Consider the following 24,573-nt stretch of genomic DNA (forward strand, 5'->3'; position numbering starts at 1 on the left):
ACTAAGGGGACATGATTCAGTTGTTTAAATTTATTAAAATGAAAGATGTTATGGGGCTAAAGTTTAGCTCTGAAAAAAGGACAAGAGGTCATTGTTTTAAGCTATTTAAATCTCACGCTAACATGGATATTAGAAAAAAATGTTCTTTTAGCAGGGTAGTGGAACCTTGGAACAGCTTACCGGAAGAGGTGGTAATGAGCAATGGAGTAGATAGTTTTAAGAGGGCCATTGATCTTCAACTGGGTATTGTAAATTGACTAGGACCAGCCTAGCTGTTCCCAGAGCCTGTTGCTGGTCATCAGTTTTGTATTTGTTTGACTGGAATATAAAGAATAATTACATTAAACGGCGACTATGCATAAAGTGCGAAATTGCTGTATTTGTGAGTTTTCCCGATAGCCGCGAATTTTATGCTCATCTTTTCAAAAATAACTATGGCTATGGCATAGAGTAATATAGTTATTTATTCAAAATAAAATCAACAAGTAACAAAAATCGTAACAGCAAAATTGAAACCTTTATAAAAATCGCGATCTCAGAAGTGAACACTTTTTGTGCAAATGAATAATAATCTGACGTTTCTTAACACAAAAATGTCTATTACATTTCCTTTTCTTTCTATAACTTTTACATTCAAAATTAACAGCACAACGTATCCGATTTTTTTTTAGAAAGTAGGGGTCGATTTATACGTTGGTTTTTGATTTTTTCCCCCGAATTTCCTTTTAAAAGTAGGTGGTTCGACTTATACGCGAGTATATAAGTTTGGTTTGCTATATAATTACATTAAAAATTTCATTTATAATACATACATTAAATCAAAAGTCTAAGTTAAGACAAACAAAAATTTTCTGTCCTCTTTAGTTAAAATATTCATGGTTAAATACTGTAACAGATTACAATGTATTTCTCATAATGTTTTTTAAATATAGATAAGCATTTATTCTTTTTTTCACAGTATTACTTTACGGTTGTTACAAATTGCGGCTAATACAAACAAATTCGTGGATTTTTGAGATTTTGTATTAACCAAGTTCAACTGTACCTAGTTTTCAAATATCAAGTTAGAAGTTAAAGAAATTTAACTGCTGACAGTTTGAGGGAAGGAATACTGAAGGTACTATCATGAGTTAATACTTCTGTTTCTATTTTTTTTTTTTTTTTTTAATAAAAAAAGATACACTTCTGCGAAATTGGTTCCTACTTAAAGCATATATTCTAACTTGGCATAAAAGACCTAGGAATAAATGATGAAATTTGTGTATAATTTAGAATGCTTTTTTTTCCCCAAACAAAAGTAAATCTTTCTCTTAAATGAGAAACTATTTCATGTACAAACAAGTATGTTAATTATTTCTCTCCTCTTTAACAGGTGGCTGTTTATGCTTTGTTTGTAAAAAAAAGTTTATATAGCAATCTTTGTTTAGCCTCCAACATTTCAAAAGTAGTTGCTTTGATGAGATGTTTTCTCAACAAGGCTAGTTTCCTGATTAAATCAAACATAATACACTTAGTGAAAAACAGCATTCGAAAAATTGTATAAAAAAGGCACTTTACTTGATCCTGATCTAAAAAGAACCTTGATTGTCTAAAGCAGCAGTTGGCAACTGTGGACCGCGATTCCAAAAGCTGAACTGCCAAAGTATAAATTCAGCCCCGGATCTACATGCGCCTGCAGGGGGGGAGGGAGGCACATCAATAAAGAGCCCTACAGTCCAAGAAATTGAAACAAAAAATGAAAAGAACTAGCACTAAGATTTAATAAGGTTGTTTGCCTCTGGGGAGGGGCCTTACAGATTTTGTTGTAGGGGGACCACAATTTATAGATTCGGACCTGTATAAATTATACAAAAACTGCAAACACACTTTTAAAAGTATAAATTACACAAATCAACTGTTTAAGAAATAATTTTGTATAGACAACAATACCTTTAAGCCCCACTTTCATCACTTTTTCCAGTATTTTGGAAGTAATTGCATGTCTTATTTAAGTTTATAATGGTTAGTGTGGAATATAAGGATTTTTTCTGGAAATCGGTAAAATTTTTCAAAAGTATCCTTGCTGACACCTGATCTTAAGTAAATGAAACTAATCACTTTCAAAAAATGAAAATTTTCAGCTATCTGAAATAGAAACAAGAATCAATTAGTTTAATAGTAGCACCAAAGATTGTTTTAACGCCTCTTAAAACATATTTTATGCATTGAAATTAGAAAATATGCCTATGAAATTTTGTCATGCATATTTTGATGCTTAGTGTTTTAAATAAAAATCTAGCAACAAGGGAAAAGGGACAAAAGAAGTAATGTAATTTTCTAATTAATTTTGATTTTTTTTAAATATAAATATAGTTGTTAAAATTTCTATATGTAAAAAATCTAAATAGTACACATCTATTCTTTCTCTGCCATGTTTGTTCCATTTGATTCTCATAAAGTTTTAATGCAATTGATAACTATTATTATTGTTTTCATAACTTTACTCCTCTAAAAATGTTAAGGAGCATTTTCAAGCCTTGAAAAAAAACTCTAGCAATATCTCTGAGCAGCTACGCATATTAGATTCAATTAAATTTTAAAATGTCTTTTTCAAGCAGGTAAAAGTTTTAAAAATAAAAAAGACACTCTTTTACTCGTAAATGTGTTTTAGATGATCCCATTTTTACATTATTCTGATGTTTTAAGTACTTGATAATAACATCTATTAAAATTATTACGAGTGTTGATGTTTTTTTTTGGAGAAAATCATCAAATCCAATGACTTAACAAGATTGTTTTCATAGATTTTATCTTGCAATACTTCTAAATAAAAATTAGATATTATTTAAAATACATCAAAAACTCCAAACCGAAAGCCTCACATTGGATGTGTAAATTAATAACAGTATCAAAGGGAAACATTTTTAGTACAATATCAATTCCCTTGTAAATATCAATTATAAATGAATCAGGGATGCCCATAATGAGTGTCATGGCTAAATTTGCCACATTAAAGTTTAAAGGCATCTTCTTTAGTGGGTTTCATTCTTAGGGTATGCCATGACTCTAAGAATGAACACCCAAGCATGAATGGTATATAATGACATAGTATAATTCATGAAATACACCGCCAGCATGAATAAAGAATACATAGTATAATTATCAAAAAATATAGGCTTACAGAGTTCTCGGAAAAAATTCTTCAAATATAACTAGAATCAAAAGCTTATGTTTGACCATAACATTACATCACAAATTGTACTTAAAATTTTCCATATAAAAGTTGAAAGCATGAAATCTTGAACATTATCTCTTTATAGGGAAAACATGAATTTTAAGTAGACTAAGTAAATTTAGCTCATTACTAATAATACCTAGTGTAGCCATGTCAGTACAAATTATTAAGGAATAGGAAATCAAATTATGTTGACATATTTATAGTGCATAAGGGTTAAATATTTAAAAAGACATAATAATCGCAATATATACATAAATGCAACTGTACATCAGCAAATGACAATGTACATCACATAAATACAAATAGTTTGACAGTTATCATCACTTCACTGGGTAGCAATAATTCATAAATAATCAAAATTAATTTTGTATATGTGTACCAATAGGGTAGCATAGATCCTGAAGCAAAAACTACCGAGATAGTTCCCCTAATTTTAGGGGGCAGAAAAGGCGGAATTATCATCACTGATGAATCCAGGGGAGGTGTTAAGGTCTTCAAGTCCCAAGTCCCTCATCTAGGGGCTTCAGTCCTTTTGCACAAAAGATTTTTGAATTTTTTAGAACAGAAGAGTTGTCGGGAAGGGAAAAAGCAATAAGTTATAAAAATTAAAAAAGGAGTCAGCTTTGTATAATATAATGGAATTTTTAAAAACAACTAGTGCTCTATGAACAAATAGTACACATATGTAGAATATATAGAAATTCAGCATTAAAAAAAATGATATATGAAATAAAATTACAGTCCATCATAAAAATACAACACTATATAAGGCAGTGAGAAGCAAAGGGATAAAAGTGCCAGAATTAAAATTTTGGAGATAACCAGTACAAATGGTAGGTGAACCTCTCCTTTCTTTTGGTGCAAGAGATAGTGCTAGTAGTCCTGGTAGGTGCTGTTATGCAGCATGATTTTAAAAAAACTTTTCAATGAAAGACTACTGAAGACCACAACTTTAAATGCATTTGACGCAAAAACTTTAAAATGTCAACAGACATCCCTTTGCTTCTTGCTGCCTCGTATATGAAGCGAATGGCTGCAAATGTAGGCATTTCCAAAAAAAAAAAATAATTTTAGGAATGGTTCACATATCTGTTGCTACAAAAAGATATGAATAGCAATAAATATTCCAGCTTTGTTTAAACTATTCAGGGAACCATTTTGGAACTGACTGTCTCAGGTTGTTGGCCTCCCTAAGCATTGCCATGAAAGAACCATAAAAAAGAACGTATTTGCAAAAAAATATGAATTGAAGATAACTACTTTTTCAGTTACACACTTCATATCATCTTATTGATATTAATGATAAATAATCAAACGATTTCATGTCCACAAAAATTTTTGTTCAGATTTCACTGCATCAAAAAACAGAAAAATATTTCATTTACATTAACATTCTTTCCAAAAGCATTTACAAAAATGAGATCATATGAAATGATGTTAAATTAATTATGCAATAAAAGAACAACTTTAATGTATAAGAGTTAGAAAATTTTACAGACCTATTCTATTATAAAATATCACTGTAACACCGATTAATGATATTTTTTAAAAGATGAGATGAAGAGCAATGCATACAAAAGATGTTAAAATGGCAAATTATTAGATCCATAAGATTCACGTCAGTGCAAACAGAATTTTATTTGATGGGGGAGGGGGGCTCACAACAGTCCTTACATGTAAATATATAACCACTCTAGGAATGACAACATTCTTTGGAACCATAAGTTCTTGGGAGCTAATCCCCCACCTCCTCCTATAGTGCATCTGAATTTGATGGTTATCTCATTAATTCTATAGTCATATACTTAAAAAACTAGATGTTGTAAAAGTGAAATTTTCAATAAAGGTCATAGGAAACCTTTATTTCAAGAACTTTCTTTCTTTATGAATCTAATTTTTTGTTCATATTATTCCTGTATTATGAAATAACATAATGATTTTCAATTCATTTATCAGTCATTACATGAATAATTTATTGGCACTAATACAGTCACAATAGAATCCTTCTCACTTAATGGGAGTGATTGATAAATATTTTGCATTAACTTTTAAAAAATAATAATGCGATACATTTTTTGACTGCTATTTTTTGCTTTTTAATTTATAAATCTGATGCAAAACAAAATATTGAAAGTTAAATAAAAACTGTTTAACACAACCATCAAAATTACAAAAGTTTTTAAAAATTTACATTACACTCAATTATTCAATAAAGGACTAAAATTCTTGCATCTGAAATTACTTTTTACATTCTTAATGTTTATATGAATTTTAAACTATTTACTTTACTATTTTGAAAAATATTCATACCTGCCAAAATATATTATTGACTTTAAAAACAGTCACATTTGGATTCAATATCATCATGGGGTTTCATGAATAAAAAATGCAGTTGATAAATGGCAATACAAAAAATGAAAGTATTATTAAAATTTTACACATGATATTTTTATGAAATGCTATGAAGTTTTAAAATATGTTATATATTTATTAAAATAAATAAAGTTATAAAAATATTTCGATGCAAATAAGTTTCAGCCACATTACGAACTGGAAGCAGAATCATGCCTCACTTTGCCCATCTCCATGTCTTTAGTTCTACCAGATCTGCTACGGTTAAGTCTACCTGGACATAGTTCAGGGGTAAACAATGTAAGTAAATAAATAAGTATACAAGTCCAAGAAGAAGCCATTTTCACCCAAACAGAGGCCCAATTCCTTTCAAATGTCAATAATCTGGCCTGTTCTGGCCTACGGATAGAGAAAAATGCTTAGTGATCATTAATAAATACTTTTTGAAAATTATTCATTTCATTTTGCTATTATTAGAGCAGGAATTATATGCAAATGCATGTGTGCATATATAAGTGCATATGTTTGCTTCTTTTGATGTTAATGCATAAAACTGTTTTAAAAAATGGAAAATTTTCAAAGTAACTGCATTTTTTTTTTCTTAAAAGGAAGATTACAAAAAACTATTTTGTTCTTCAGAAGGAATAAAACATTGGCTGACCTGAGGGTTTTTCTCTTGTTGCCTGATTTTTTCTGTATACTTATTAATACATATACTAATCTTTGTGCATATTTTTGCAAAAATATAAATTTATAGCAAAAAATATAAAAAATGTAAAAATAGAAAATCTGTTCATGTTTATATTCAGATGTGAAAACTTTTATTTGCATAAATGAAAATTTTTTAGTGCATTTTTTTTTTAAATTTTAGTGCATATTCTAGGAGTTTTTAATGCATACCATGAAGCACCGTTTATACATTTCTCTTTTATATGTGTTTATTAATTATATGTTTTATAAATTGTTCTCTGCAGAATCTAATGCACGTTAACGTATACCTGTTATACATTTTTTCATTTGCACGCTATTTTCATCAAGTCCCTCCAAAAACGTATAAATGCTGTTTCACTGTATTTTGATCACTTTATTGTGCATATAAACCTGGCTCTACTGTCATCAACTGAATTTTTTTTTTTTAATTTAAATATTGTTCAAATTAATATTAAAAATGCTTAAAGAATCAATTCCAACTACACTTTTAATATCTTTGGAAAATGATAGGAAAAATTCAAATTTTGTTACTGATACCAATACTAAAAGAGGAAAGAAAACACAAGTTAAAACATTCTGACCTGTGTGTCTTTTTATTTTTTTAAACTGTTAATTACTAATCCAAGCCCATCATTTTTTGGGGGGGGGGGGGAGCAAAGGGTACACAATCAATACAAAATTTATCAGAAAAAATGGTGTAAAAATATTAATTTTTCAAAGTCAGGCGGGTAATTGTTTTCTCTTAATGGTGAGCCTGTATTAATAAAAAATATTTTGATGAATAATTGTTTAACTATGAATAAGAAAAAGTATGAAAGCAAGGGTCAAGTTTTGCAACAGTCACCTTTCATATTCAACTATTGTTTTATTTCATTCATTTATTTACTGGATTCACTGTTCTTTAAATTAGGGTAGACCAGGGGATTGCTGCCACCTGGGGAAATGCCGCCACCCCTGATATTTGAGTCAAGGAAACCAGATAGTCTGCCTGACAGCTCCTGACCTGTAGCAAACGATGCTACAACCAATGCCCCAAGTCGCTGGCAGTCATTGCGCATGTTGTTTTTTTCTTCTAGTGTAGAACGTTGTTTTGAAGAAGTTTGATCATATTTTTCCACTTTAAATAAGCTGAGGTATGTACTTTTAGATGCAACAGTGGCAGCAGTTGCTATGAACATACTTTAACTAGATATTTTAGACTACATTTTAAGTCAACAATATTGTTCACTTCCGTTTGCCTTGATGTATTTAACCTACATTTCTTCCATCTTATCGGATCTGGGTTATGACGGCACCTCTCCGGGGGTAATGCGGCCATGGTGGCGGTCAAGACCAACTTACGTAGATATGACTCGAGCAATGGCGAGGCTTCTAGGAGACTTCGTATTAGCACGTACCGTACCCCCATTACAGTTGAGTTGTATCGCCACTTACCGGCTATTCCGATGGTAAATTTCAGGCCGAGAAACCAAAACAAAGACTAACTTACTTAACACATTTTTATGAATGAATTTTTAATTAAACATTTGTACCTTTCAAATTAGGAAATTATACAATAAACTTGTTTTAATACAAGAACTTATAAAAAATAATACAGTCGAACCTGTTTATCTCGAACCTGCCTATCTCAAAAACCGCTCTATGTCAAAGTTTTTCATTTTCCCTGTACATAAAGTATTAATTCAATGTTTCAATGTTTTCCCCCATGTTTGTCTTGAATGAAATTTTCTGAAAACCTGTATATCTCGAATTTCAACTTAAGTCTTTCTTGAATTCGATCCCCAATGATCTTTAATAACTGGAATTTGGAGAAAAAAAGCATTTTTCTCAGTATTAGCAGTCACATAATCCTCCAGAATTAAAACTTTATGTACAAGAAGCAAGTTTTTTCAGCAATTATATCCATTCGGAAACTGAGAGGAAGGGGACATTGTTGATTAGTAAAATTGCTTCCAAAGTTTTACTTTCGAGTCATTTCTCCAATTACTTATTTTTAGAACTTTTTTCAAAAGCTCTATATCTCAAAACCTCCATATCTCCATTTTTTCATCTTTTTCGTAAAATTCGAGATAGGTTCGACTGTAGTGCATTTTATCAACAGAATAACATAACTTTAAAATCAAAAAGTAATATAATTTCAGTATTTGTACTTAAAAAAATAATTTGTTTATTAAGTTGTCATAGAATGCAAAACAATTTGAAATAAAAATGTTTAAGCAATTGCAAAAAGATGCACTTAAAAATGTGTAAACAAACACTGATTGAACTGTCGATTTCATTGATCTACTTATGGACCTGAATATAAAATGATGCAAGATTTGAGCACTTGATTTTGAAATTTTTCAGAGTGTGAATTTTATAAGATGATTTGAAACGGGTAACATCATTAAAATACTACAAACTACTTTGTCGAAATATACCCACATAGAGTTTAAAGGTAGATTAGGATACAAATTAAGGATTGAAAACTACAATTTATGAAACAATTTAATAAATTCTTACTCTGTCTCGATATGTTGTTATTCCATATTGTTCTACATGAGCTATCACATGGGAATACATGAAATGAAATCCCAAGCTCTTTAGAGCTTGAATTTCTTTCGGAACTACAGCATGACACACAACAGTATACCATTTTGTGATTTTAAGTCAAAAGTTGATTAATAAAAATGAATAGAATTAATAATAATGATTTTAAAACTCAGATTTTAGCACACAAGCAGCGCCGACTGAAGAAAGTACAGTTGAATAGGAGTGACACTAATCGGTATTTTTCAAATTTGTGCGGTCATGGAAGATAGCTCATTGGATAGGTCATATATATGTAAGTTGGTCTTGGTGGCGGCATTACCCACAGAAGCATATTTCCACTGTATAGGTCAAAAGTATTTTTTTAAAGGAATGAAAATGCGCTCTTGTAAACTGTGCTTAGTAAAAAGAATTGTTAGTCTTAGCAGAAGAAACTGGTGAAGAAAATAATATTGTAAATGCGAGCAATACGTCTGAAGGTGAGTTACTGGATGTAGCACCTTGCTTATTAAAGCCCATTCAGGAAGTGCCTCAAAAAACGTTTCTTCAATTGCTAGAAAAGTTTTCACCAATTCCAAAATTGGCAACAGAAAGGAGGAAAGTTCTAAAAGTAAAGGCCACTCGGCAATTCTAACGGGAGCCCTAATGAAGGCAGTTTTGGAAGAAACAGTAGCTAAAAGAAAGGAAAAGACATTGAAAAAGATACAAGTCGAAAGAAAATCTGCAGTAAAGGTTTTGGGAATGTATATCACAACTGAATCCAAATGCAAAGGAAGAGAAAGCAGTGACAACACGGCGAAAGAAAATGAATGAATCTGTTAAGAAAAGGTGCAAGCGACTTTTTAGTTTGGAAAACTCTTCAGATGAGGAGGACATCAACGTCAAAAAGTTTCATGATGATGACGAAAATGATGACGTTTTTGATCCAACCAAACTTTTTTCAACTTAGTGCTGTATTGCTTTGTGCAAACGAACTGTGATACAAATGCACCCACTGTAGCAAGTGGGTGCATTTAGAGTCTAGCGATGCTGAAGCAGCTGAAAACTACATTTGTGATTTTTGTAAATTTAAAAAAAAAAGCAGATGAATTTAAAATACTGTTTTTTCACTTGTATAAACTAAAATTATCATTTCTTTTGCTTTATAGTTACTATATTGTATTGTTAATTGCATATATAAGCTTTTCAATAAATTTTCCTTCTCAGTCTTTAGTCATATTGGCTAGTAGCGGGATTACCCCATGTCCGTGGGGGGATTACCCCATGTCTGTGGCGGGATTACCCCAGCTCCCTGGGTAATAATACCCTAACAGTGCAGAGGTTGACAGAGTGATGTTGTATGACTATTTCTTTTGTAGATTTATTAATGACAAATTTTGTGTACATTCTTAAGATGGCGAACAATAATCCAAAATATTGATCTAGCTCATAAATACAATTTTTGATGGTGATAAAAATTGAAGTTCCTTAAGGTGGCGGCATAGCCCTGGTCTACCCTACACTGGCTTCATTGAATAATTTTGCCGTGGACAGGTAAAGAGCAGTGACTGAAAATTTTTCATTTTCTTGCATTTTTGCCATCTATTGTACATTAATTTTATCGTTAAATCTTTCTTATTAGGTTTCCATTGGAAAAAAAGTGTCAAAAACACGTGTATTCCAACATTTCCCTACTGTTTGTATGGAATGCAAACGGGTCTTCTTGAATATCTCGAAAGCACATTTTTGCAGACACTGCCGTTTACCTGCCCACGGCAGAAGTATTCTTAATTATAAAGTACTGTAAGATGCGGAAAAATCCTTATCACAAGTAATATAGCATAAATTAATTGGAAACAACATTTTTAAAAAACAATATCACAAAAGCTGTTAAAATTTCAGTACCTGAACCAGTGTGTCAATTGCATCATAATGTATAAGGAAGCTAAAAGGAACATAATGTGGAAGAAAGAGTAACTATACACAACTCCTTCTACTTCATTCTTCAATACTTTTTGCCCTCCACCTTCATCAACATGATTAGTGGCTGTAAAAATGTAATGAATGATTACTTTTAAGATTAAAAATACTTTTCTAAATAATATTTCACTTGTAATAAAATGAGCATCTTATATTTAATCCTTTATAATGTACAAGTGTTGTCCTGGTGGTTGAAATGCAACCATAATCCTAATTGAAATTTTCAAGGAAACCGTAAATGAATTTTTCATATTTCCAACATTTTAATTAGGGGTGGAAAATCAAAAATTCATTTCTGTATCAGCAAAAATGCCAATTTTGTATCAGGACGAACAGCTTTGTATCAGTAAAAACACAGTTTTGGATAAGAAGAATCAGTTTTGTATCAGGTAAAATCGCATGTGAATTCAAGATTAACTTAGAAGAAATAAAAGTTTTTATACCTCAACATGCCATGAATATAATTCAGAAACCATTACATCAATAAGTTATTCACACATACACAACCAAGCTTATAGATCCTGTTAAAATCTTGCATCAATATCTGAAATTTTACTTTTAATGCACCCAAACCTGTTTTTGTGCGGTGGATAGGGACCGCATTAAAAAAAATCGCACAAAGAAATCATCTGTTTTATAAATAATTTCGTCAATTGAGTCCCAATCTGATTGAAATTTTCATATACCGCACAAAAACAGGTTTGAGTGTACTTGAATTTATAGATCCCCCATAAAATTTTGAAAATAAATAAATAAATATACAAAAATTCCTCAAGCTTTATAATTTTTTTAGTAGGGGAATGTGAGGCAAAGTGAAATGGTTAAGACTTACTTTTTTCAAAATGAACAAATTGGAAATTTGTTTTGAAAATTATGGTACATAAAGAAATAACACTATATTTTATAATAAAACTTGCATTGAAACATTATTTTTTATTTTTGACAGTAAATTTGTACCTTTAAAAAAAACATAGAAAATTTTCCCTTCTTTTTTTCATGGGGTAATGTGAAAAATAAAATATTTTTTTAATGAAATATTTTTTATTCGATTGTTAAAGATATTTTTGATAGAATAAATGAGTAAATAAAAGAATGAATGAAGAAATGAAAATAAAATGAAACAATAAACGAATAAATAAATATATAAATAAGTTAATACGTGAGAAAAATTAAATGTTTGCATAAAATAGCGAATGAAGAAGAAAATGAGTGAATGAATGAACAAATAAGGGGATTTTTTAAATGAAAGAATGTGAATAGAACAACTAATTTTCTAATACGTAAATGATTTTATAAAAGATTGAATAAGTAAATGAAATGGACTGTATTTCACTTTTAACTTCACTCAATGTTGATGTGTCACTATTGATTAGTTCAAACATCGGTAGTCTCTGGTAGACAATGTAATGAATTAACTATATTTTGCTTTATAATTTAAACCTAATAGATGCAGGTATGCATGGCAGCCCGTAAATAATGTGCTAAAGAAACTACTTTTTCAAAAGTATTTTAAAAGAAATCAATGCATGTATGTGTGGTAGATATTATATTACTTAAATGCTGTTTTTAAAAAAATAAATTGTAATATTTTTATGAACTCTTAAGACACTTTTTCTAAATATATTATTAAATTATAAGTAGGGAAATGTAGGGCAAAGTGAAATAGTTAAGATAATTTACTTTTTTTAAAAAATGAACAAATTGGAAATATGTGCTGAAAATTACGTTGTAAAGAAAGAACAATGTATTTGAAAAGTAAAAATGCATTGAAACATTATTTTTTATTTTTGGCAGTAAATTTGAATCTTGAAAAAAAGGTAAACATTTCTCACTTCTTTTTTTATTGGGCAAAAAAGAAAAATAATATTTTTTTCTAATGAAATATTTTCTATTTGATTATTAAAGATATTATTGATCAAATAAATGAGTAAAATAAAAAAAAGTAATGATTTAATGAAAAGGAAATGAAACAATAAACAAATTAAATAATAAGTTAATATATATAAGAAAAAGTAAATGAAGGAATAAAATTTTGAATTAATAAAAAAATAAGTAAATGAATGAATAAAAAAGGGAATTATTAAATGAAGGCTGGTAAAGAAAATAATTAATGTATGAATACCTAAGTGATTTCATAAAAGATTTTATAAGTAAATGAAACAAACTACTTCACTTTGCCCCGCATGGAGTTGACTATGCGTCATATATGCGTGTTGCATATTCGTCAATTTTGGTAAACTTCCAGGAGAGCCCCTCTACTGTAGCGCCCGAAAAACGCCCTCTTTGTCAGAATCATCCAAAACTGAGTTTCCAGAACTGCAATTTTGAAAAATTTATGGGGAGAGCCCCTGAACCCATTGGCGTCGTCAGATAAAATTTATTGTGGGGGACCAACTTTAAAACTGCTAATTTCAAATTGCATAAAAAAAGCATGTACAGTAAAAATGGATAAACATTATCATTTAATACATAACTCCTTATAAACTGAAACACCTTGATCAGCAACTGTGTGTTATTTTTCTGTAGCGAATGTTTTCTAAGATATTTTAATGAAGCTTTAACGTTGCATGACTTAACCTTTTTTTCTGTATTTTGAGCTGAGTTACCCTACTAAAGCATAATATTGACCCCGAAATGGGGGGGGGGATTCTCTCCAGGAAAATTTTCGAAACTATTGTTCTATAAACGTAGTTTTAGACGGTTATTGGTGATGTTTAGGAGAAGAGAGATTGAGTTTTAATTGAAGTTTTAAAAACACGATTGTAGGTCATGTTGGTAAGGTAATTTCATAATACAAAATCTCGATGTTCCTAAATAATACTTAAAGATTGCAGTTTGGAAAAAAAAAGAAAAGAAATATTTTCTTTTCACTTTTATTGTATATTCTCATTTATCATTTACTTGTCAATTTTTAAGACTGAAAGTTTTTCTTCTTTTTATCATTAAAATGAAATTGGAGGGGAAACTTCTAAAAAAAAGGGGAGAGGGCGACATATCAGTTATAAGAGGTGGTCTTCTACTGTTGCAGAAGTTTTGTAGAAACCCAGAAAAGTTTTTTAGGGTTTTTTTAATCTTTTAATTAAATGGAATATTGTACTCAAAAATGCTAAGAAACGAGCTGATGTGTGTGTGCATCACATGACTTTCTTTTACTACAATTTAATGTTATTTCCTCATTACTGGCAATTTTAATATGATTCAGTAGTTTACTCTCTAAATATCACCAACCGTGGCCAAATTGAAACAGATTTAAAAAAGAAAAAGAGAAAATCGCGAAATTTGTCGCCAAGTTGGCGACAAAACAGCGACCAAAAAACTGGCGATATATCACCAAATGTCCGCCAAATGATAACACCACTTGAGTTTACATCGAAATTAGCAATGATTTACCCCCAAAAAGAGGCAAAAGACCCCTTTAGAAACATCCGAATGCAACCAAAAGGGGAGGTACACAACTAGACCCCACTAGGAGTCTACATACCAAATTTCTACTTTCTAGGACATACCGTTATTGAGTTATGTGACATACATACGCACATACATACAGACGTCATGAGAAAACTCATTGTAATTAACTCGGAAATCGTCAAAATGGATATTTTGCGTGTCTATACATTTTTAGGCACTTATCCACGTGTGGTCGAGTCGAAAAAAACTCATCATTCATTCGGGGATGAGTAAAATGGAAATTGAGGTATCAAACTATCAAATGAACAAACTCAGCACAACATATGCAGCAACATATAATGGCGAGCCTCCATACAAGAACTAGGTAAGTCCAGACTCACAAATTTCTGGGAAGACCAAAAAATAACACCAGTGGCCAATAGAAACTGTTTTATCTTTCCTACATTATTTACTACAAAGCAGAGGCCTGATCTTACATTTATGTTCCTTTGTTGCACCAATCGGAATATCTATAGTGTCCACAGGCAAAAGTGAATTTCAAAAAAACAAAAAGAAAAAATTCGACTAAGGGGCCACTCATTAATTACATAAGGCTGATTTTGGCAATTTTTGCCCCCCCCCTCCCACCCCCATGTAAGGGTACGTAAGATTTTTTGAACCCCTCCCCCCTATTCTTACATAAGATTCCATTTCGTTTTTCAAAGTAATAAAACATTGTTAGAAAAAGGATCAGTTACACTGAAACTTCCAGTTTGACATAAATCAAAGATTTTTATTTTTCAAATATATTATATGATGCGATACTAATTAAAAACAAAATATACCATACATAGTGCAATTCTATTATATATTTCACATTATTCATTCTTTGTAAAACAAGTAAGAAACAGCTCATCCTAATACATTTTTTACCTTCCAGGCACATATGAAATATGATCTTTTCCAATCACTCAAGCAGGCAATACCTAACATAAAATATCAACTTGGAAGATATTACATAAGAACGGGTTTGACCTTCCCTCCCCCCCCTGAAGTAAGGGTATGTAGAGATTTTTCTAATCCCCCTCCCCCTCAGGACCCTTATGTAATTAATGAATGGCCCCTTACTTGGTTCTAGCATCACGGCCCTCAATTGTCCATATAAAACCACTTAATGTCACAAAAAAACGTCAATTTTATCAAACGTTTGACCTTGTGATTTGTTAATGGTCACAGCAAATGCAAGTATTAATGGCACCTGTGTTCTTTGAAAGAAGGAGTCTTTAATCTAATCAGAATTAATTTAGTACCAAAAATTAGGTTACAATTTGGGGGTCAATTTATATGTGGGGCAGAATTTCTGAAATTTTTCTCCAAACAATTCTTGGGAAAAAAACACTCGAAAACATGAACATTTCCCCGATTTTTGTCCAAACCTTTTAAACAAACACTAAATGGCTAAGTACTTATACATTCTGCTGTAATTTTACATGATTTGACTATGGAATAAAGACAATAAAAGACAGACTCCACGAAAAGTTTTTTTTTATTATTTATTTTTAAGTAGGGGCTTGACTTTTACGTGGGTTTCTGGTTTTTTCCCGATTTTCCTAATAAAAGAAGGGGAGACTTATAAGCGAGATTGACTTATGCGCGAGTATATACAGCATTTACCTGTTTCATAAAATTTGAAAACATGAATTGACACCCTCAGTCACAAATGTTTTGAAGGTTTTATTTTAAAAGCATATTAAATGGCTTTTCTGACAAACATAGAAATATTCTTTACTTATCAAACAAGAACAACAAATAAAACAATAAAGTAAAATTATTACAATTATAATAATAAGAGTAACTGAAAACAATAAATAAAACTCTTTGGAGTTATTTCCAATTCACAAAGAATACAATTAAATTTAAACATTACCAATTCAACACATACTTAAGCAACATAACTCATTATACTAACCTATTTTATGTATGGAGCACAGAAAAATATTGATCAACTAAGGACACTAAAACTAACAATAATTTTAATTTACCACATATAAAAATAATGAAACACGATTTGACTATTGAATAATAATGAAGAAAATTAACTTTGTTTTTAATAATACTTTTTTACCTTTCCTTGAAGAAGATTTGTCACAGCAAGTACAACAATCCTGAGAAACAAATAAATAAACATTAATTTTATAATTGCAGGCAACTTCAGTTTTATGCAATGGTATGTGATGTGCATATCAGTAGCAACAAGGACACATCTGCTTACAGGATTAAGGATTTAAATAACTGCGGTATGAATTGATCACTAGAAATTATGTGTAGCACATTTTTTATTCTTTTTTTTTTTTTTGTATAACATGAATGTAATGCTATTTAATACTGTCCGACCACGGATTGTATGGAATTTTCAAACGTTCAAATAAGACGAATCTATCTGAATGAGTTGGGAAAGTAAAACTTTGATGCCGGTATTCCGCTCATTTGAATGAGACTGCTTTTTCAAAAGCTGGAATCACTAAAAAATAATAGAATCGTCCATTTCTGGCTGTAAAACGGATGTTTGTCTTTCCATACAATCCGTGGTCAGACAGTAGATTTACATTCATCTCTTTACACATACAGTGAAATTGCATTACAACAAACATCACAAGACCGTAAATTTTGTTTGTTGTAACAAGAATTTTATTGTAATGGAAACTAAATCAGGGCTGAAATTTATTTCCTCGAAACTTTTATTTTGTTGTAGTGGTATTCGTTTTAATGGGATTTCACTATAGTAAAAATTTTTTGCTTTATAAAATACAGTATAACCCCAATTTAATGATTGTCAAGGTACTGGAAAAAGTTATCATTACATCAGGGACATCCTTAAATCGAGGAGCTTATTCATCCAATGGGGTTAAATCCAGACCAGTGAAATGTATCATTAAATTGAGGAAATCGTTAAATCGGGTATTGTTAAATCAAAGTTATACTCTACTTGAAAACCATTAGTTTTAAGTTTAATATTGTTTAACTCATAATTTTTATGCACTAAACTAGTTAAATAACTTTAAAAGGTGGAAAACCTTTGGTAAATGTAAAGTAGAATAAGTATGGTAATCCAATGAATGAATATTTTTGAATAAAAGCACACAATTTAAGACTTCAGTTAACTCTTTTTACAGTGCAGGATCAAATAACTCAAAAGCTCAAAAGTTTTTTTGTTTCCTGGTTACTTTAGCATTTATCAAGGAAGACTTTCTTCAAATCTTGAAACACCTGCTTGCTTTTATGCAAGAGTTTTCTTTATTTTTTTTAATTGATAGAGTTGCTTCCTATTTTTAGAACTACTTTTTCCAGGTACAACGGATTGAAAAAAATTGTTTGCAAAAATATTGTGGTTGTTACAACTTTAATGTTATTTTTGATTCATTTTTTAACGTGGTTGTGTAGGCAGAGTAATTTAAACTTGCAGTACAAAGTTTTTTTTAGTTGAAAATTGAGTACAATAAAATGATTATAATGATCTCTAAAAAGTTCATTTTAATTCAGCTCAACGCATAATACTGCATGCTTTCTTAAAATTTGTGTTCTTTCTTTCATTCAAATCAAAAGTGGAGGAATTTAACACTCTATCACTTAAATTAAAATTTATGCATATTTTTTATCTAAGATCTTTTAATTTAAACTTAACTATTAATAAATTGGCAGAAAATGCTGTCAGATTTAAAAAAAAAAAGAAAAGACTATATGAAGTTATGTCTAACAAACATTCCAAAACTTTCTTGTTGTGTTTACAATCCTAATACATATCTTAAAAAGTTCCTCACTGCAATAGGATAATAGAAAGGATTAAATAGCTTAAGAAAGTAAAACCAAACTGCTTTTGAATAATTAAAACTGAACAGTGTAAAGGGCTTAATTATTCATTTCTCGAATAGAAGAAAAAATATTTTTTACACAAACTAATAAGAAACCAGCGCATAAAAATAACAACTATGCAGCATACTGATATTGTTTCATTGCTTTATTTTTTAACAGATCAAAACATCCATCCATGGGAATGATACCTCATAAATAACAAAATATTTTAAGGTGCAGCCAAGGGTAGATCCATTTTCTGATTTTTTAAGGGTTAATTTTTATAAAATGAGTTCATATTATGGGGGGAGGGGGTTATATGAATAAAATTCTGGCACAATTAAGGGCCTAAGGCCCTTTCCAGTAATAGCTTGAAGTTGCAGTCCTCAAATGCAGCTTAATGCTATCTTTTGTCGCCAGGGCCGGATTTAAGGGAGGGCAGGTGGGGCTACTGCCCCGGGGCCTCCACAACAAAGGGGCCCCCCACAGTAAAATTTTTACAAAATATCCTAACTTTCACGGGTCAGCAAATTTTACGTTTTTTTCTCCCAGACTTTTTTTTTTGGTATTTCTACAAAAAATGCTTGCACAAAAATAATATTTTTATCGATATATCAGAAAGCATTGATTGCACGTATCCATTTACAACAATTTTTTTATTTGATTGAGCATTTCAGCCGGGGCCTCCATACTTCCAAATCTGGCCCAGTTTGTCGCTCGAATCATAACCAGCAATAATACACCTTTCTTCGCTCTTGTTTAAAAACAAAAAACTATATACTATTCAAAAGCTGTAAAAGGGAAATTCAGACAATGAAAGTTTTAATAACTTACTGAAGCCAAATGAATAAACAAGTAAAAAAGAATCACACTTGTAAACAAATTCTGTTTCTACAGCAACAAATTACACACCAAATGTCACAGTAAACCTTACCCCCTTTCGCAGAATGTTTAATATCAGACTCTGGGTTCTCTAACTATGCAAAATGAAAACAGTTTCGCACTTATGTTTTTACTTTTCAAAGTTCTCATTAGATTCCAACTGTTAAAAAGGGCTAATTTAATTTAAGAAAACAACCCTATCATGGCCCTAATTATTTTTAACCATTGCAGGAAAAACCAATACACACTTCAGTTAAAAAATGGATAGTATTACAGATGAAGGTTTAATCATAAAAGACATCTTGTGCTCATTTTTTTGCAAAATTTTTTTAATTGCAAATCATCAAACTCACCGTAGGATCAGGAGCTCGAATTCCAAGTTTATATGAAAAATGGGAAGTACGAAGCCTGAAAAATAAGCATATAGGGATGAATCATACCATTAACTGAAAAAAGCGGGTATTTTAATTACAACCTTAAAAACACAAATTAAAGCTAAACTTATCTTAATTTAAAATCCGCTTGATAGCATGTTATAACTCAATTCAAAGTATAAGAATATGTCATTTTGTGTGGCCCTGGGTTCACACTAGGGAAAAAGGCAAGGTGGGATCTCCTACTCTGACCAACATTTCATGGGAAGTTTTCAGAATTTAAGTAGGGGGGGGGAGTAGTTTTTCTTTTCTTTTTTTTATTGCTTGAACATTTCAGATAGACAATTATTTGAACAAAGTAAATAAATCATTTACTAAACGCTGTGCTGAAAGAGAACTTTCAACTGCTGAAAAGCATCAATGCCTCTTAAAAGAAAAGTCTGAAAGTGGCGATTTTGCCGACAAGACCTTTTTGGTGCAGCTTTTGGTATTTTGTTTCATGGAACTAGGATTAGAAGATAAGCCCATAGTTCTAAACGTTTTTGAGCATTTGTTATACCAAAAGAATAAAACTACTGTCGGCCCTACTTAATAGAGCCTCGGAACCTCGAGTTTTTTGGAACCTCGGTTCCAAGAAATTTTATTCGATTAATCGGGGTATTCGATTAAGCAAGGAAATTTTCTTTACCTTTCTAAATTGACAACATTTGTCTTAAAACGTAATAATAATGAATCAATAGCTAAATAAAGGAAATAATTAAAGTTATATTGGCAAAAGGTTTTTGAAGTAAGTTAAAGAACAAAATAATTTAACAATTAGTATGTATATTACAGGTACATATGAAAAATATAGAAATAACTTACAAATTGAGTTATGAAATATGTTTTTGCACCTTTTTTTTTTCAGTACATTTTTTTTGAAAAAGTCCGTACTTGTGAATTGCTTGCTCTAGGTCTTCTGGGAACACTTTTCTGACTCCTTTTTCCCCTTCCTAGTCTACCATGTTTTACATTTAATGCTTATCAATTTATTATTGTTTAAAATGTGTATATATTTCTTTGTGTTATTTAATTTAATTATTGAATGCTTATTATTACTTTTTTTTGTACTGGCAAAGACAAAAGAAATTTGGTAGAACATAGGAAATATTTTTATGAAATATGAATGTTGTTTTTCTTGCCCATTGTCACAAAAAAGTATTACTTTTTTTTTGTCAGTAGTTGTTTGTACTTTATTCAAAAATTTTCGCAGTAAAAATATTCGCCAAAGCTCATCAGTATTATTCAATGATCAGGGGAAACTTCGATTAAGTTGGGATCTTTAACATTGCATCTATGGGAAAATATTCGGTTCCAGGAGGTTTTATTCGTATAAGTGGGGTATTTATTTATCAGTTACCCGATTAAGCGGGGCTGACAGTACTCTCAATCCTTTTTACCTGATTTTCTGTGGTTAAATTCCTAGATTTTTCTGTTCATTGATAATAAGATGATAGTTGAAAATAATCGCACGGCTTTACACTTATGCTGGCTGTCTTCTTTAAATCTATATGAAAAATAGAAAAATTCGGTTCAAAAACTTCATGTTCTCTTTAACGTATGTCTCCCAATAGGTGGAAAGTGGGAACAGCCCAGAGAGCAATTTCTATTGAGTAAGATTTTGGAAAAAGTAGCGGGAATTGTGCAATCCCGCACCCTAGTATGAGCCCTGGTGCCGAACTGAAATGCCGAGTTATGGGCATAATAAATCTAAATTAGTACTGATTGGTTCATTATTATACAGTTCACAAAGATTTTGAGCCAAAATCTTCTAGCCAGAATGCTCATACTAAATTAAATCTGTGAGCAAAAAAAAACATAAAAAGTGTGGAAATAGTGCATTTTAACAAAAAATAAAACTTACGTGGAGCTTATAACCATCACAAAGGTGATAATGACGCCACCATAGCATATGATATCTTTGTTGGAGAGAAAGGAAACTTCAGATGGACCACAGAATTCTTCGCTTTCAACATTTTCAGTTTTTACAGTGAAAACACCAGTACCTGAAAATTGGAAATATGAATTCCTAGCTATAAAACTATCTAAAAAACGTTTTTAAACTTGAAAAAAATGGGTATGATGCAAATGAAAAATTATGATTTTTGAAAACACATACTGTCATCCCTCGCTACTTCTCGCTTCAAATTTAAGTTTCACTCTGTCACAGGTTTTTTTTTTGTTCAAATGTATTCATTACTCTTTTCTAAAGGGTTTGTATTGATACTTTTCAAAAGAGTAATAGAATCTTCTTTATGAGTAAGGCTAATTTTTCTGAAGGGCTAGAGCAGAATTAAAGAGGTTATAAAAATGCTGAAGACAGTGTCATGTACCATGATGGTGTCATGAATCTTTATTAACTCCAGACTGTAAAACACTTTATTATGCAGGGGTACCCACCTGAGGGGGAGGGTCATGGTGCAGACTGTGCCATTAAAATTTTTAGGGGGGTTGAGGGGTATTTTTCACTTTTTTGAGGGGGGATCTTACTTTTGGAGGGGCCTTTGCAATATTTAGGGGGTGGGCCCTTGCTCTTAGGCAAGGTTGGTACCCCTATATTATGGGGAGTGTGTCACTGTACTATTGCAAGGAGATGAAATGCATTTGAAAATGATGATTAACTACTTGCTTTTCAAACAGCAAGCAATAGCTTAATTAGGAAAAAAATGAAGAGAGAGGAAGGTACAGTTACTCATTGGCACTTATTTTGTCATCGGACAAATTGCACTATTTTCACAGTTTAGTGGTACTGTGAAATAACTGTGTGTTGTGTATTTAATGCAAAATAATAAGAATGAAATGTTTTCAACTTCTAATTTGTCATACTTTCTTACATTTTGTGCAATGTATTAAGCTACATGAGTATAAGGGTGACAAAAGGTTGTTATTTTATGCCAGATAAGGCTGATATTATGTTAAAAACGTGTTTAAAGAGTCAAAAATAAGTTTATTTTAGCTTCTACTAGAAAAATATTCAACTTATAAATAAAGAATCCTACTTTGGGGATATTCACTTATCGCAATAGAGTCTGGAATGAATTAACTGTGATAAACCAAGGTAGGCTGTATATATTTTCTATCACAAAAAAATGCCTCAGTAAATGCAATAAAATACAACACTATAATAGAAAAAAATGTTCAAATGAAATAAAAAGCTCCTTGAAATGAAAAAGGAGCGATCACAACAATAAAATGGCAACAAAAATCTAATAAATTCAATAATAAGAGATAAAGCCACAGGCAAAGATATTTTTAACACCTGCACAAGCGTATTTATCTTATGTGATTCAAAATGCACACAAATTATGTGCATCTTTTTCTAATTCTTTTGAAAAGGGAAGAACTCAACAGTTATGGCTCCTCAACAAAGATAGCAATAAGTATTATTATTTTTTTTCGTAATGTATTTTACATGTAAAATGATATACATAAATACAGTAGTGGACAAAATTGGGGAAACCTTTTGAAAAAAGTAGATTTTAGTGGTTTGGCGATTAATAACACCACTTTTTTTGTACCAATACTATAAAATTATACATCATTGTAAAGACCAATTAATCAGGATTGTAAATAAATAATATTTAAGACTGGTTTTTTCTAGAACAGCATTAATAAGGAAGAAAAGTGACATACAGGAGAAATCAAGGTGTGCAAAAATTTTCATCATTCCAGTTAATATTTAGTTGGGTAATCTTTAGCCTTAATTACGGCATTACAGCACTTTCCCATGAAGTGAACTAAGTTCTTCAGAGTCCTGTTGAAATCTAAATGCTTCATTATTTTGGAAAAGATCACTTGCAGAAGGCAGCAGCTTGGGACCTAGTACTTCGTTTATGTATCTTTGGGCATTTATATTCCCACCAATGACACCAATTCTGCCCACACACTCTTGATGTCATACAACCCCAAATCATAATACTAATTGGGTGTTTCACAGTAGGTGTAATGCACTCAGGATGAACATCTCTCCAATTCTTCTCCATACGTATTTTATGCCATCACTACCAAACAGGGAGATTTTGGTCTCATCACTCCAAATTACGCTGTCCCATTGTTCCATTGTCCAGTTAACGTGAGCTTTAGCCCAGTTTAATCTTTTTAGCCTTTGTTTTAGAGATAAAAATGGTTTTTTTTCTTGGAATTCTGGCATTTAAACCAAAGTCATGCATTCTGCGTCGAACAATCCTTGCACTTACTGTCACGTTGCATTGCAGCATTTCATCTTGTATACATCAAGATGATTTTTTTCTGTCATTTAGGCATAGTCTCTCAATTCTTCTATCATCAGTTGCTGTTGTGCACCTTTTTCTGCCCTTACCAGCCTGATTTTCTAAAGTCTGAATTTCGTATCTCTTCAAAAATTTAGAAATTCCTCCTTTGGTTACGTTTCCCCCAATATTTCTTCTAATTTCTTCATAACTGTAGCCTTGTTCACTTAATGTTAGTATTTTACATCGCTTCCTAGGTGACCAGTCAACCCTTTGCGCCATTTCTTAAATTATGTATTAATTATTTTTTCATTACGTATCCCCACAAGCTCACTAGTAAATCAAAAAGCACAAAACAAAAACACCAGCTTTATAACAATTGCTAAGCACGCTACTAAATGTTCTGCAGTCAGTTGGCACATCTCCAAAACAAGATAACATCTGATAGGCTCTGTAAACACTCATGCTCATTGGCTACATTCATATGAAAGAATGCTTACTTCCTGCAAACGTGAGCAAGCTGTGCTTCTTTCTTTTGGTTATTTGGCTATAACTTTTGACGTAATATAGATAATTAGAAAAACGTTATTGCTTCACAACCTTGATTTAATTATCTTATTTTGATGGTGCAACTTGCGCCATAATCCCCCCTCCCTGTCGGCACCCCTGCATACAACAACTTACATAACCAAAGTTAAACAGAATTTTAATATACAAGGGGGTGGGGGAGGAAATTGCATCAGAATATAAGTATGAGAAATTCTAATCTCTTTTTGCTGAAAATTTTAATTAAAACTACCTGAAAAGTTGAAAAAAATAATTTTTTCAATTTTTCCGAAGTAGAAATAAACCCCTTCGGAAAAAAACGTTTTTTTTTTTCTGAAATTTTCTGTTTTTTTTCTGACTGTTTTCCTATCTAGTCATCACTATTGTGTCAGGAAAGCGTTTCCGATCATGCATTACAATATGATTTCCCATTGTCTAGGTGTACTCTACCTGCCCAGAAAGTCTGTAAACGAAGTACTGTTACACCCTGTCTACTGCATTTAAGTCAACTATTGAACTA

The 24,573-nt window shown here is 31.1% G+C and overlaps 1 protein-coding gene across 1 annotated transcript in view; it reads right to left on the reverse strand.

Moving 5' to 3' along the window:
- Positions 1–5,760: 5,760 nt before the first annotated feature.
- The window catches only part of LOC129234563 (serine incorporator 5-like), a 71,336-nt gene continuing 52,523 nt past the window's right edge, over positions 5,761–24,573 (reverse strand). The window contains exons 7-11 of the mRNA XM_054868584.1: positions 21,164–21,305; positions 19,240–19,294; positions 16,281–16,320; positions 10,694–10,835; positions 5,761–5,968 (exon numbers count right to left, since the gene is read on the reverse strand). Coding sequence (XP_054724559.1) covers positions 5,761–5,968; positions 10,694–10,835; positions 16,281–16,320; positions 19,240–19,294; positions 21,164–21,305 — 587 coding nt within the window. The remainder of the gene's footprint in view (positions 5,969–10,693; positions 10,836–16,280; positions 16,321–19,239; positions 19,295–21,163; positions 21,306–24,573) is intronic.

The sequence above is a fragment of the Uloborus diversus genome, chromosome 1 (genome assembly GCF_026930045.1).
Source record: "Uloborus diversus isolate 005 chromosome 1, Udiv.v.3.1, whole genome shotgun sequence".
In the NCBI taxonomy this organism is placed as follows: domain Eukaryota; kingdom Metazoa; phylum Arthropoda; class Arachnida; order Araneae; family Uloboridae; genus Uloborus; species Uloborus diversus.